This window comes from Petromyzon marinus, chromosome 18, assembly GCF_048934315.1.
Source record: "Petromyzon marinus isolate PM22_M1 ecotype Great Lakes invasive population chromosome 18, UKy_Petmar_22M1.pri1.0, whole genome shotgun sequence".
Classification (NCBI taxonomy): Eukaryota; Metazoa; Chordata; class Hyperoartia; order Petromyzontiformes; family Petromyzontidae; genus Petromyzon; species Petromyzon marinus.
In genome coordinates, this window is record NC_133684.1 from 1,298,454 (window position 1) to 1,314,888 (window position 16,435).

The 16,435-nt window shown below is 50.6% G+C and overlaps 1 protein-coding gene across 1 annotated transcript in view; it reads right to left on the reverse strand.

Annotated features, from left to right (window-relative positions):
- The window catches only part of NPNT (nephronectin), a 57,001-nt gene that overhangs the window by 30,915 nt on the left and 9,651 nt on the right, over positions 1-16,435 (reverse strand). Inside the window, exons 3-4 of the mRNA XM_032956440.2 lie at positions 9,069-9,161; positions 5,865-5,984 (exon numbers count right to left, since the gene is read on the reverse strand). Of these exons, the coding sequence (XP_032812331.2) occupies positions 5,865-5,984; positions 9,069-9,161 (213 nt within the window). The remainder of the gene's footprint in view (positions 1-5,864; positions 5,985-9,068; positions 9,162-16,435) is intronic.

Genomic DNA, 16,435 nt, shown 5'->3' on the forward strand with positions numbered 1-16,435 from the left:
GAGTCACAATCTAGTACTCAATAATAGCTCCAGTAGTATATATTTTTTTATTTTCTGAAGGGACAACTTGTCCTTTCGGTTTGTAAACAAAGATGGAAAAAAACAACTCAAGAACAAAAAAACTCACGGTGCTTCTCCAACGTTCAAGTGCTTTGAGTAGAACAAGAGCGAGCGTGCTCACAAGTACAAGCCAACGCAAGAGACGACGGGCTGTGACCTGCACTAGGGAGCGTGACCGATCACAGCGATGGTGAGTGTGATGTCTGTACGTATTATAGCGATGGTGAGTGTGATGTCTGTATGTATCATAGCGATGGTGAGTGTGATGTCTGTATGTATCACAGCGATGGTGAGTGTGATGTCTGTACGTATCATAGCGATGGTGAGTGTGATGTCTGTATGTATCACAGCGATGGTGAGTGTGATGTCTGTACGTATTATAGCGATGGTGAGTGTGATGTCTGTATGCATCATAGCGATGGATCGTGTGATGTCTGTACGTATCATAGCGATAGTGAGTGTGATGTCTGTATGTATCACAGCGATGGTGAGTGTGATGTCTGTACGTATTATAGCGATGGTGAGTGTGATGTCTGTATGTATCATAGCGATGGTGAGTGTGATGTCTGTATGTATCACAGCGATGGTGAGTGTGATGTCTGTACGTATCACAACGATGGTGAGTGTGATGTCTGTACGTATCACAGCGATGGTGAGTGTGATGTCTGTACGTATCACAACGATGGTGAGTGTGATGTCTGTACGTATCACAACGATGGTGAGTGTGATGTCTGTACGTATCACAACGATGGATAGTGTGATGTCTGTATGTATCCTAGCGATGGTGAGTGTGATGTCTGTACGTATCACAGCGATGGATAGTGTGATGTCTGTATGTATCATAGCGATGGTGAGTGTGATGTCTGTGCGTATCACAGCGATAGTGAGTGTGATGTCTGTATGTATCACAGCGATGGTGAGTGTGATGTCTGTACGTATCATAGCGATGGTGAGTGTGATGTCTGTACGTATCATAGCGATGGTGAGTGTGATGTCTGTACGTATCATAGCGATGGTGAGTGTGATGTCTGTATGTATCACAGCGATGGTGAGTGTGATGTCTGTACGTATCATAGCGATGGATCGTGTGATGTCTGTACGTATCACAGCGATGGTGAGTGTGATGTCTGTATGCATCATAGCGATGGATCGTGTGATGTCTGTACGTATCATAGCGATAGTGAGTGTGATGTCTGTACGTATCATAGCGATGGATCGTGTGATGTCTGTACGTATCATAGCGATAGTGAGTGTGATGTCTGTATGTATCACAGCGATGGTGAGTGTGATGTCTGTACGTATCACAGCGATGGATAGTGTGATGTCTGTACGTATCATAGCGATGGTGAGTGTGATGTCTGTACGTATCATAGCGATGGTGAGTGTGATGTCTGTACGTATCATAGCGATGGTGAGTGTGATGTCTGTATGTATCACAGCGATGGTGAGTGTGATGTCTGTACGTATTATAGCGATGGTGCGTGTGATGTCTGTATGTATCACAGCGATGGTGAGTGTGATGTCTGTATGTATCATAGCGATGGTGAGTGTGATGTCTGTATGTATCACAGCGATGGATAGTGTGATGTCTGTATGTATCATAGCGATGGTGAGTGTGATGTCTGTACGTATCACAGCGATGGATAGTGTGATGTCTGTATGTATCCTAGCGATGGTGAGTGTGATGTCTGTACGTATCATAGCGATGGATAGTGTGATGTCTGTACGTATCATAGCGATGGATAGTGTGATGTCTGTATGTATCATAGCGATGGTGAGTGTGATGTCTGTACGTATCACAGCGATGGATAGTGTGATGTCTGTATGTATCCTAGCGATGGTGAGTGTGATGTCTGTACGTATCATAGCGATGGATAGTGTGATGTCTGTACATATCATAGCGATGGTGAGTGTGATGTCTGTATGTATCACAGCGATGGTGAGTGTGATGTCTGTACGTATTATAGCGATGGTGAGTGTGATGTCTGTATGTATCATAGCGATGGTGAGTGTGATGTCTGTATGTATCACAGCGATGGTGAGTGTGATGTCTGTACGTATCACAACGATGGTGAGTGTGATGTCTGTACGTATCACAGCGATGGTGAGTGTGATGTCTGTACGTATCACAACGATGGTGAGTGTGATGTCTGTACGTATCACAACGATGGTGAGTGTGATGTCTGTACGTATCACAACGATGGATAGTGTGATGTCTGTATGTATCCTAGCGATGGTGAGTGTGATGTCTGTACGTATCACAGCGATGGATAGTGTGATGTCTGTATGTATCATAGCGATGGTGAGTGTGATGTCTGTACGTATCACAGCGATGGTGAGTGTGATGTCTGTATGTATCACAGCGATGGTGAGTGTGATGTCTGTATGTATCATAGCGATGGTGAGTGTGATGTCTGTACGTATCATAGCGATGGTGAGTGTGATGTCTGTACGTATCATAGCGATGGTGAGTGTGATGTCTGTATGTATCACAGCGATGGTGAGTGTGATGTCTGTACGTATCATAGCGATGGATCGTGTGATGTCTGTACGTATCACAGCGATGGTGAGTGTGATGTCTGTATGCATCATAGCGATGGATCGTGTGATGTCTGTACGTATCATAGCGATAGTGTGATGTCTGTACGTATCACAGCGATGGATCGTGTGATGTCTGTACGTATCACAGCGATGGATAGTGTGATGTCTGTACGTATCATAGCGATGGATAGTGCGATGTCTGTACGTATCACAGCGATGGATAGTGCGATGTCTGTACGTATCATAGCGATGGATAGTGCGATGTCTGTACGTATCCTCCACTTGGCCAGCTACTTGACGTGAATGCATTAATCCAGCGATCGGCAGTAACTGACAATCAGCGACAGTGAGGGTCATTGGAATTCTAATAACCCTCAAGTGATTTTCAATCACCGTTTCACTTGTTTTGAATGACACTTGTTTGAGAGTTGAGGCCAAGTTGTATATACATACACTTTGCACCATTCTAACTTGATAAATAAGCCTCTCTCTCTACGTTCATCTAGCAGAGGTGCATTTCGGGTAATCTTGCCAAAGGAATTATGATCATTGGCAGTTGAAATTACATCGAGTCACAGAATAAATTATAATAATAGTTTACAGTCATTTGTCAATCCATTGCTGGATGAAGACCTCCCCATACCATCCCGGTCATGGCGTTTTATTGAGCGTACTTCACCGTGCCGGCCAGTGAAAGGGGGCCATCCATGATGAGTCCCGATATAAATCATCACTGTGCCATCAATCCCCCCTTATAGTTATTCGTCAGTCTTAGACATGCATATATTAAAAGTTATATTATTAACTTTCATGAAATGCATTATATACGCTGAGTGACACAGGCTTCGTGGTTGCGGACAGAGATGCGCACACGCATATTTGCGGCATCACAATTTGTCACGATATCCTACTTTTCGTACCGCTCCCGGACACGGCCCTGTGGGCCGTCATGACCTCCGGCGGAGATCCAGAGCCACCCAGGAGACTGAGCAAACCGCACGAAGCTGCGGATAACCACAACGTAAAATGGCCACCTCGCAGCGACCCGATAACTCGGACACGAGAACCGACGACGTCACGGCGGTAAAACATTCACAACCCCGACCCCGTAGCGCCCGCACAAGCCGCACAGAGAGCCAAAGTCACGGGCGACGGTCCGGCAAACGGGCATTCCTGCTCTCACTGGACGGTGACCGCAGCGGCCACTCGACATCGCTGGCGCCGAGGCGGACGCCCAGCGGGCTCCAGCCGCTCGCCCTCTCGTGCGCAGCCGCGCGGCGATCCCGATGGCGACGTTCGCAAGAGGGTAAGAGGGGAGGGACACCCGTGGCAGACGCGGCGTTGCGGTCGCGCCACGCCTGGGTGGCCCCCCTACCCCCCCAACTCCGCTCTATTGCCAGCCAGGCAGATTGGATGACGCGAGAGGTGAACCCAAGACGGAAGGGAACTATCGAAGAAGAATCGATGATTGTTTAAAGAAAAAAAAATAACCATTCGTGTCGTGGTGGAGGATATAAGTCACGAAATAAAAAAGGCAAACGAGACGTCTCCTTCATATATCTGTCCCTGCGCTCGACAAGCCTCACTACTGATGGCTGCAGCGTTTGCTTGTCTTGAATGCACCCGATAGCAATGCGTAACAACTACGTGGAAGAAGAGACATATATACTAGGAAGGCGTATTATCTGCTCATTCATTTTGTAATTTAAATAAGCGAGGAGCCCAGCTCTGCTACCATCTGATGCGTGGCGTGGCCACTTCTCGGTGGTGTAGCGGTGTGACGTGGTGGAGGGGTGTGACGTGGTGGTGGCGTGTGACGTGGTCGAGCGGTGTGACGTGGTGGAGGGGTGTGACGTGGTGTAGCGGTGTGACATGGTGTAGCGGTGTGACGTGGTGGTGTGGTGTGATGTGGTGTAGTGGTGTGACGTGGTGTAGTGGTGTGACGTGGTGTAGTGGTGTGACGTGGTGTAGCGGTGTGACATGTTGTAGCGGTGTGACGTGGTGGTGTGACGTGGTGTAGCGGTGTGACGTGGTGGTGTGGTGTGACGTGGTGTAGCGGTGTGATGTGGTGGTGGGGTGTGACGTGGTGTAGTGGTGTGATGTGGTGTAGCGGTGTGACGTGGTGGAGCGGTGTGACGTGGTGTAGTGGTGTGACGTGGTGTAGCGGTGTGACATGGTGTAGCGGTGTGACGTGGTGGTGTGGTGTGACGTGGTGGAGCGGTGTGATGTGGTGTAGCGGTGTGACGTGGTGTAGCGGTGTGACGTGGTGTAGTGGTGTGACGTGGTGGAGCGGTGTGACGTGGTGTAGTGGTGTGACGTGGTGTAGCGGTGTGACGTGGTGGTGTGGTGTGACGTGGTGGAGCGGTGTGATGTGGTGTAGTGGTGTGATGTGGTGTAGCGGTGTGACGTGGTGGAGCGGTGTGACGTGGTGTAGTGGTGTGACGTGTAGCGGTGTGACGTGGTGGTGTGGTGTGACGTGGTGGAGCGGTGTGATGTGGTGTAGTGGTGTGACGTGGTGGAGCGGTGTGACGTGGTGGTGGGGTGTGACGTGGTGTAGTGGTGTGATGTGGTGTAGCGGTGTGACGTGGTGGAACGGTGCGACGTGGTGTAGCGGTGTGACGTGGTGGAGCGGTGTGACGTGGTGGTGTGGTGTGACGTGGTGGAGCGGTGTGATGTGGTGTAGCGGTGTGACGTGGTGGAGGGGTGTGACGTGGTGTAGTGGTGTGATGTGGTGTAGCGGTGTGACGTGGTGGTGGCGTGTGACGTGGTGGAGGGGTGTGACGTGGTGGAGGGGTGTGACGTGGTGGAGCGGTGTGACGTGGTGGAGCGGTGCGACGTGGTGGAGCGGTGTGACGTGGTGGTGGGGTGTGACGTGGTGTAGTGGTGTGACGTGGTGGAGGGGTGTGACGTGGTGTAGTGGTGTGACGTGGTGGAGCGGTGTGACGTGGTGGAGCGGTGCGACGTGGTGGAGGGGTGTGACGTGGTGGAGCGGTGTGACGTGGTGTAGTGGTGTGACGTGGTGGAGGGGTGTGACGTGGTGGAGAGGTGTGACGTGGTGGAGCGGTGTGACGTGGTGGTGGCGTGTGACGTGGTGTAGTGGTGTGACGTGGTGGAGCGGTGTGATGTGGTGTAGGGGTGTGACGTGGTGTAGCGGTGTGACGTGGTGGAGGGGTGCGACGTGGTGGAGCGGTGTGACGTGGTGGAGCGGTGTGACGTGGTGGAGCGGTGTGACGTGGTGGAGGGGTGTGACGTGGTGCACTCACTGGTGCAGCTGCCGTCGTGGGTGAGCATGTAGCCGTTGAGGCAGTAGCAGCGGTAGCTCCCGTACGTGTTCATGCAGCGGTGCTGACACGGCCGGGGCTTCAGGCCGCACTCGTTGAAGTCTGCCGGCCGTGGCGCAGACACAGCACAGACAGCGCACACAACAGACACAGCACACACAGCAGACACAGCACACACAGCAGACACAGCAGAGACAGCAGACACAGCACAGACAGCGCACACAGCAGACACAGCACACACAGCAGACAGCGCACACAGCAGACACAGCGCACACAGCAGACACAGCAGACACAGCACAGACAGCAGACACAGCACACACAGCAGACACAGCACAGACAGCGCACACAGCAGACACAGCAGACACAGCACAGACAGCGCACACAACAGACACAGCAGACACAGCACAGACAGCGCACACAGCAGACACAGCACAGACAGCGCACACAGCAGACACAGCACAGACAGCGCACACAGCAGACACAGCACACACAGCAGACACAGCACAGACAGCGCACACAGCAGACACAGCAGACAGCGCACACAGCACAGACAGTCCACACAGCAGACACAGCACACACAGCAGACACAGCACAGACAGCGCACACAGCAGACACAGCAGACAGCAGACACAGCACAGACAGCGCACACAGCAGACAGCAGACACAGCGCACACAGCAGACACAACGCACACAGCACACACAGCAGAGACAGCGAGGCGAGCCGAGTGGTTAGCGGGGAGAGTCGTGCCGTGGGCCGGAGCGACACTCGCGACTCACGCAGTGACAGCAAGCAAGGGAGCCCCAACGCCTTCGCTGTGTTGTTAAAACTTGCGGCTGTCTGTTTGCGTGATGTTGTTTGTAAGAAAATAATGTTGTGTTTGCTTAAACAAACCAGCACTGCAAGGGCACTTAAAACAAAAGCTAACAAGGCTTCCAAAAAGCTGTTTGATCACATAAATTGCCGTCGTTTACGTGCCTGAGGTGACAAAGTGACTGCGCTCCGTACATTTTCGAGTCGTGAAAACGTTCACGTGGACACACATTGTGGCGCACACACAAACAGAGGCAGTGAACAACACAAGCAGGCGGTGAACCTCAGGGACATCCTGAACCACCCACGGGGCCAGCTGGCTCCACTGGACAGAACTTGTTTCTGACACAGGCAGCCCACGCGGCCACTATGGATGTGTATTGAACTTTTTTCGCACCGTACGTAGCCATCCACGCTAACCGGAGGTGCCTGGGGGACGGTAGGACAACAAGCTAAACACAAAAAAGCAGTGCTAAAGAAATTACTTTTCAACCGAGATTTCAAAGCACATAGCTCCAGTGGCTTCCTAATATCGCAAGGAAGAGCGTTCCAGACGGCCGCAGAAGCGCGTCAGAAAGCGCACGATGCAGTGACCACCGTCTTTGTTCGGTGACCAGACAGCTGATCCTGCTGCTACTGTTGTGAGGGATTCACACACGAGGACACAGACAGCTGATCCTGCTGCTGCTGTTGTGAGGGATTCACACACGAGGACACAGACAGCTGATCCTGCTGCTGTTGTTGTGAGGGATTCACACACGAGGACACAGACAGCTGATCCTGCTGCTGTTGCTGTGAGGGATTCACACACGAGGACACAGACAGCTGATCCTGCTGTTGTTGTGAGGGATTCACACACGAGGACACAGACAGCTGATCCTGCCGCTGCTGCTGTGAGGGATTCACACACGAGGACACAGACAGCTGATCCTGCTGTTGTTGTAGAGGATGCACACACGAGGACACAGACAGCTGATCCTGCTGTTGTGAGGGATTCACACACGAGGACACAGACAGCTGATCTTGCTGTTGTTGTGAGGGATTCACACACGAGGACACAGACATATGATCCTGCTGTTGTTGCTGTGAGGGATTCACACACGAGGACACAGCCAGCTGATCCTGCTGTTGTGAGGGATTCACACACGAGGGCACAGCCAGCTGCTGCTGCTGTTGTGGATGATTCACACACGAGGACACAGACAGCTGATCCTGCTGCTGTTGCTGTGAGGGATTCACACACGAGGACACAGCCAGCTGATCCTGCTGTTGTGAGGGATTCACACACGAGGGCACAGCCAGCTGCTGCTGCTGTTGTGGAGGATTCTCACACGAGGACACAGACAGCTGATCCTGCTGCTGTTGCTGTGAGGGATTCACACACGAGGGCACAGCCAGCTGCTGCTGCTGTTGTGGAGGATTCACACACGAGGACACAGCTGATCCTGCTGCTGCTGTTGTGGAGGATTCACACACGAGGACACAGACAGCTGATCCTGCTGCTGTTGTTGTGAGGGATTCACACACGAGGACACAGACAGCTGATCCTGCTGCTGTTGTTGTTGTGAGGGATTCACACACGAGGACACAGACAGCTGATCCTGCTGTTGTGAGGGATTCACACACGAGGACACAGCCAGCTGATCCTGCTGCTGTTGTGAGGGATTCACACACGAGGACACAGACAGCTGATCCTGCTGCTGCTGTTGTTGTGAGGGATTCACACACGAGGACACAGACAGCTGATCCTGCTGTTGTTGTTGTGAGGGATTCACACACGAGGGCACAGCCAGCTGCTGCTGTTGTTGTGAGGGATTCACACACGAGGACACAGACAGCTGATCCTGCTGTTGTTGCTGTGAGGGATTCACACACGAGGGCACAGCCAGCTGATCCTGCTGCTGTTGTTGTGAGGGATTCACACACGAGGACACAGACAGCTGATCCTGCTGCTGTTGTGGAGGATTCACACACGAGGACACAGACAGCTGATCCTGCTGTTGTTGTGAGGGATTCACACACGAGGACACAGACAGCTGATCCTGCTGCTGTTGTTGTGAGGGATTCACACACGAGGACACAGACAGCTGATCCTGCTGCTGTTGTGAGGGATTCACACACGAGGACACAGACAGCTGATCCTGCTGCTGTTGTTGTGAGGGATTCACACACGAGGACACAGACAGCTGATCCTGCTGCTGTTGTTGTGAGGGATTCACACACGAGGACACAGACAGCTGATCCTGCTGCTGTTGTGAGGGATTCACACACGAGGACACAGACAGCTGATCCTGCTGTTGTTGTGAGGGATTCACACACGAGGACACAGACAGCTGATCCTGCTGCTGCTGCTGTTGCCCCACTGGTGGCCGTACCCTGGTTGCAGGTTTTGCCGGTGAAGCCCGGATGGCACTTGCACTTGCTGGGCCCCACACACTCTCCGTGCTTGCATCCCAGCTCGCAGATCGCTACACGGAGGGTGGGGGGGGGGATACAGAATGGGGACCACAGCAACAGGGCAGAGGAGACGTGAAACGTCAGAGCACCAGCGAGTGTAGGTACAGGCCACGGTTAATGAAGAGACCCACCACCACTCCGTAAGAGTGTGCAGCAGATGCGTGAGGTGCGTGAGGTCGATGCTCGCAGTGTTATTCCTTTGTTTTAGTAACCGGTCTTCATTATAACATAAGCTCTCAGGAGTGTTTCATTACATTGCCTGGGTATATTGCTTTATAGTTATAAACAAGGTGTATTGATTTTTATCTATTCATGAAGTGCTCCGAGACAGTGCTATGCGCGTGAAGCGCGTGCGATGTAAATAAAGTTTGACCGGTTACCGCTTCGCTTGTGGTTTGGAGGGAGCCGAGGAGGCGATTCGCATCGCTCCCAACCCAAAGCGATGCTCCCAAGGACACGAATCGAGACTTCTTCCCACACCGTTCGTGTTGCGCCCGGAACGTCGTGAGTTATTTTATTTTACATCTACGTGACTTTACCGAAAGAACCAAAGAGTATGGATTCCTGCAGTCACGACAGCTTCAAATCAAAATTATTACACTTGATATGCAGGCCGTTGTCAATCCACTGCTGGATGAATGTCTCCCCACGCTGTGCCAGTCACGGTGGTTGTTTGGTTATACTTCACCACGCTGGTCAGTGTCGCTTAGGGAAGGGGCCCAGGATCGGTTCAGATGTCACTTTCTCGTGGTTGTGAGTCGAGTTTATAGCGCGGTGCCCTCCCCACTACGCCACCACTCCCCACTATTCGTAAGGGACAATGAGCCATAGATGTTGCATGTCTTCTTACTACATTCAAGTTGGCACAAACGTAGCACCTGGCAATAGCGGCTCCTGTTTCGGGCGCTTTAACACGGGCAAGGACCCTGCAAACGCAGCGCAGGCCCAGCACTTGCAGCCACAGAGCCACGTGGTGTCAGTGACCGTGGCCGCGCGAGGGGCGAACGCTCGCGCTGACCCCGTGGGGCGGCGGGCACCACGCGGGGCGGCGGGCACCGCGCGGGGCGGCAGGCACCAGGCGGGGCGGTGGGCACCACGCGCGGGCGGCGGGCACCACGTGGTGTGGTGGGCACCACGCGGGGCGGCAGGCACCGCGCGGGGCGGCGGGCACCACGCGGGGCGGCAGGCACCAGGCGGGGCGGTGGGCACCACGCGGTGTGGTGGGCACCACGTGGTGTGGTGGGCACCCCTCTGGGAAAACGCCCCCTGCGCCGTCACGTTGTAAAATGTCAAACTTTCGCGACCAATTTTCAGAAATGTCTCAACAAATCTGTATGTCGCCTGATGAAGCTGGTTGTAATGACTGGCGAAACGTCGTACTCGGATTGTAAATATTGTGGCTTGGCTCTCCAACACACCGGTGTGCTGTACTAGTGACGAACTGGCACATTCTGTTTACGTGACCGCCCTTACTGGTTGGCTGTGTCGGGTGGAGGCGTGTTAAAGGACACATTTCTTTATTTACGCTATCTAACCAAAAAAACCTCTATTGTGAATGTATGTATGTGTGTATGTTGAACTTCTTTCAAACCGTACGTAACCAACCATGATAATCGCAGGTGTGGGGTGATAATCTGAGGAGCAATCACAGTCACAATGTTTCTGTGATAACAATGTTAATGTTAACAATGTTACTATGATAACATTGTTAATGGTAACAATGTTACTGTGATAACAATATTAATGTTAACAATGTTACTGTGATAACAATATTTATATTAAAAATGTTTGTGTGATTGCTTGGCAATACCACGTAAGTCATACAAATTGGCTGTTATACGTACACATAACATAGGTGCAAAATAAAGATTCGGTTCACCCCTTGAGCTACAGGCCACAGCAATGCACGTGGGGACCTAATGGCTCAACTGTGAGCCATGCTCATCCAGAGACTGCCTAAGAAACCCAGAGTGTTGCATGAGCAATGAGACCACAGGTAACAAGTTGGGAGGGCTTCAAGCATCAGCAATTTGGTGTTTTCACACTCGTGCTTCTCAGCACTCAGGCATGTGAGCTCAGAGGCTCTCGTGTGGGAACTTGGCAAAAGAGCTCACGCTGGACGGCTCCGGGGCGTTGAGTCGTGAGGCCCGAGGGGGGTTAGGTGGGCGAGAGAGCCACGATCTCCGTCATCTCTGGGATGGGGGTAAAAGGGGACCGGCGGGAGGCCGCGGCCGCTCGGCGCGTCCACCGGCGGCGCGGGTGGACGGCGTGACGAGGCGGCGCTGCCTCCCTCGCGGTGCCGGCGAGAGGTCGCGCCCGGCGTGGTGGCCGTGGAGGCTACCTTGGGCCCTGCGCCCAGCGGCGTGGTGGCCGTGGAGGCTACCTTGGGCCCTGCGCCCAGCGGCGTGGTGGCCGTGGAGGCTATCTTGGGCCCTGTGCCCGCAGGTGGTGGCCGTGGAGGCTACCTCGGGCCCTGCGCCCTGCGTAGCCGCGATGCCACCCTGCCGCTGATCCTGGCTGTGGATTGCATTGCCCGCAAGTAACTTTGCCTTTTGTAATCGCTGGTGAGCAACAACATTGACGGAAAGATGGCCTTCATTGATTGTTAGGGGGAAAAGACGCTATGTTGGTAATAAAATACAATATTTCTGCAATCTCAATCAATATGCACTTTAAACCAAAACACTATTGCAAGAAGAAACTTCAAAAAATGTGCTTTAATGATCCCAACGCACACCTGCTGAAACAACACGCAGACTAATCCTTGCACACTGGCCAGATACCATCCGTGCACCCAGGGCGTTAATGCAGAGTCAAGACTCGAGGTCGGCAGGCGTAAAGGCAGAGATTGAGTGTCGTGCAACAACAGTCCACGGAACATTTATTTTCAAACTTGAGCATTCTCACCTGAGAAAGAGTTTTACCCGAGGAGAGGTGAGACGCGGAGCGATGCAACTCGGAGACGTCGTAGCGACCGAGCGCAGGGACACATCGCTCCAAGGGGTGTCGGCCGACAGACGAGACTGGTGACCCAATGGTAGCCAAAGAAAAGAAAGCCCCTCGTGGAGGTGGAAGAATGCGATCGGCTGACATCGCTATTTACTATCACGACTATTTTTTTATTTTACCAGGTAAGGCCCACTGAGCTATGTAGCTCTTTTTCAGAAGCGACCCGGTCACAAATTCAAGTTTAACAAAGTTACTGATTATGTGGAAATTTATAGCGGCCAAATTCTCTAAACGCATGTTTCTAAATGTGGAGGGAAAAACTAGAGGGCCCAAAGAAAAATCCACACGACCACGGGAAGACCATACAAATTGCAAATATACAGGCGTCAAGTTTTGGGATCGAATCCACGAGCCTCCTATATACCAGGTGAGGCAGTTAACATCTCGTCACGATGGCGCCTCAGCTCACGTACAGGGACACGATGGATTGTAGCATCTCGGGAGGATGAATGAAGGCTTGGAGAGGCCTTCATCTGGCAGTGGTTAGAACATGGCTGGTGATGCTGATGATGAACAGGTGACTTGCTCAGCATACCAATGAGGTCATCATAATGGTGGCTCTTGCCAGGCCATGTGGCCAGCCCCCTTCCCATGATGCCTCCGGAGAGTGGTTTCCACTAAACATATTAGTGAAAAAACTGTTTGTAAAACAGTTCAAATCTCTCTGCGATAAGCTCACGTGGACCTAAATGTTGTGAACTTGATGAATTTAATAATGAGGCATGGTCAAATAAACCCCACAGCCAGCAATAAATAGACACATTATTTGGAATTATTATTTATACTGTACATATATTAAGCAATGTATTTATAAAGTATTTGTCACAATGCAAGATACCTTATCAACGGATTGTGCATTATTAATATTTATCTTTGGAGAAGTTTCATTCACGAGCCTTAAATCAGCTCGGCGTGTTTCAACGCAGAGTATGGACAAAATGTACCAACGCATCCCTTTGATCCTTATCCGCAAATTACAAATATATCTTCGAGCACGTTACTAATGTACACACTATACACACGCACACACACACGCGCGCGCGCATTGCACATGCTTGTGCTCAAACTTTAAAAGCAGAAATAGACCGCTGGACTGAGGTGGGGGAGGCGTTTGAGGTGTGGGTGTTTGGGAAGCCCTGGGCTAGGGTTACGGGGTGAGCGTTGTTACAATGTCCGCGGGCGTTGTTGGGAGCGCGACACTGATGTAACGCCATCAGCGTGAGTGGGAACCAGAGTCCGGTATGAGCGGAACGGGCAGCAGACACCTCCGGATGGGTGTGAGGGGGCCCAACAGATGTCTCCAAATCGTCGGCTCACTTTGGGATGTCGGCCTCCCAGCTATGAACTAATGTCCACTTGATCGAAGTGCATGCTATGGTCATTCCCCACTGGAATCACCAGGTGGCTGTGAGCATTGAATACTTGACTCCAAGCACACTGGCTCAATGGCTAACACTCTACGGTATAATCTTTGCAGCCTCACTCTCTATATATATAGAATAGTAACAGATAGCGGTCTGCACGTGTTTTCTATCGGCTTTAATGTTACATGCTGCAGGCGGAACATTTGTTGATTCACTGACGATTGGGATAATATAGTTTTCAGTTTCATCATGAGACCTAAGCTGGGATATGACACGAATAGTCACACACACACACATATACACACATATATTTATCTACTAGAATATACGGGGGGTTTATTTGGTCCGCACAAAAAATGGCCTGCAGGTTTTACTCAAAGTGGAATGGTTGGCCTAAAGTTATAAAATGATTTTCCGTCCCTTCTACGGCATGATAATAAACATCAGTTACTCACTAAGTCGGTCACAATGATCTATTTGCATTAATTACGGAGACATAATCGTGCATAATCACAAAGTGTGTGCACTAAAGTATGTACAACAGGCGCACACACACACACGTACACACACATAGACGTACACACATGCACGCACACACGTACACACACGCACGTACAAACACGCACGTACACACACGCACGCACACACACGTACACCCACACAAAGACGTACACACATGCAAACACACGCACACACGTACACCCACACAAAGACGTACACACATGCACGTACACACACGCACGCAAGGCCACTTACAATCTGGGCTACTGGATTAGCGCTGATTCTGTTTGTCTCCCCTCAACTCAACCTGGATAAAAACACAGGCGCTTTGTGAGCATTCCTGAATGCTATCCTTGGTCCTGCCAATGGCCCCATTACACCCACCATTACCTTGAAGAATTAGCCACAGGTTTTTTTTTTTAAAGCCCAAAAGGTCCCCTGTTGCACGTACCAAAATGAAAGCAATGATCTTACGCAGCTTAAGCAGAGCCCTTTGCCATGGCAGCAGGGATACTCGACAACAAAAAGAAGCTTCAATCGTCTTAACAGCGGAAATTGTCCGTGCCACGTAGAGAGCGTCGTGTCCAGCACGAAGCGAAATAAATTCCTGCAGCATAAATTAAAAAAAAGGCATATTGTGTTTGGCCGTGAGAACGGGACGAATTATAATTTTTTCAGGTGTCTTTCTTTGACAAAAAAATATCAAAAAGTGATGACAACGCAGATTAGAACTGCCGACAAAGAAGCGAGTGTATCGCTAAATGGCTTTGCTTCGTACCGTGAAGTAAGCAGACGGATTTTTTAACGACGGCTTCGACTCCGGCGACGTGGCGCGTCCGTCCAGCGTGGCCGGAGTGCGACTCAACACAAGGCAAGGGCGATTGTTTCGAATGAATTAAAAAAAAGGTGATGGCTGGAAAGTTGGCAGTGCAATACGTTCCCAGGCAAGCGGTAGAGCGAGGTTGTTTAGGCGCTAGTGTGCCACTCCTAAAATCGGAGCTTGCGAAAACGTGGAAGAGAATTCAAAACACGTTTTGTTTTTCCTTTGCAGCGAGAGATCTCGTAGGTTTCATCATGTTCAAGTTGTGGAGAGCGTCTTGTGACAATGACCTGCTGCGTGACTGGGCAGGCGATGTACGCAGCAGCTCTTGTCAGCTCGAGCTTCCTTCGCAAGCTCGGCTTTCCGATGGGCACTTTTGTTCGCCCATGCATGCATACGAGGAATGGATTAACCATTCTACGTACGCCATTCCTGGATGAGATAATTAAAATGTCAGATAAATTTTCCTGGGAAAATATATGCAAGCGTAAAATTAGGGTTCATTCCGCCAAACATTTGCGATTCACTCCCCAACTGGCAAGCCTTCGAACCACTCTGTCATGTGACCACGACGAGAAGAGTCGCATGAATGGCGTTTTACAACTTACAACTGTGTCAACGGAAAACTGAAATGGGGTTTACTGATTACGTACAGAGCTTGTGGCAAATACACTCGATAAGGGATCACCGGTAGTATGTTTAAACAAAAAAAAAACATTTTGAAATTCAGAATAAATAGTGCGCACAGGCAAACACAGCAGGGCGGTGTATGCAGGCTCTGATGTACGCCTGGCATTGATAACATCCCCAGCAAACTTGACAGGTAAAATCGATTCACCTTCTGATCTGTCAAGCAGTCGTGAAGACGAGATATACAACAAAGCGAACCGGTATTTTAAGAATCTGACAGCTGCTTAAACACATTATTTTTTTTAAAGCTTTTTTTTCTGCATCACTTAACCAGTTATGTAAGCGGACAATACTACAGTATAAACCAAGACACACAAAACTCACGTTATTTTCATGTTCTGTGTTGTAAAGGGATGCAAAGTATAAGTATGGCGTTACTATTAATAGGAGAGGTTGTGTTTACAATAATCATGTGAAGAGAACTGCAATGTGAAAGTCACCGCAGTGTTTTCTCTTTTAGTCGAGCATGCAGTGGTAACCATCGCTAGTAATGTTTATAGCCATTGCCCTTTCCACCGCGGCACCTCCGATTAGCTACGTACGGTGCAAAAGAAGTTCAACATACATCCGTATGGTTTCAGACAATTACTGGAGAGTACAGTCAACATATACAATATTCTATACAATCTGAAATATGATTAAAACATGCAGCCCTTTAGCAATCCACTGTTGGATGAAGGCTTTCCGATGCTGTGTTGGTCATGGGTCTTGTTTTCCCATACTTCACCACACTGGTCACTGTGGATTGGTGAAAGGACTGGTTTAGATATCACTTGCCACTGATGTCAGCCGTGGCAAAGGAACAAATCCAGGTCGCCCGAATCGTAGCGCAGTGTGCGACCCACTACGCTACCACAGTTATGTTTTATGTTCTTGGGGTGCACTCATCCCATCATCCTAT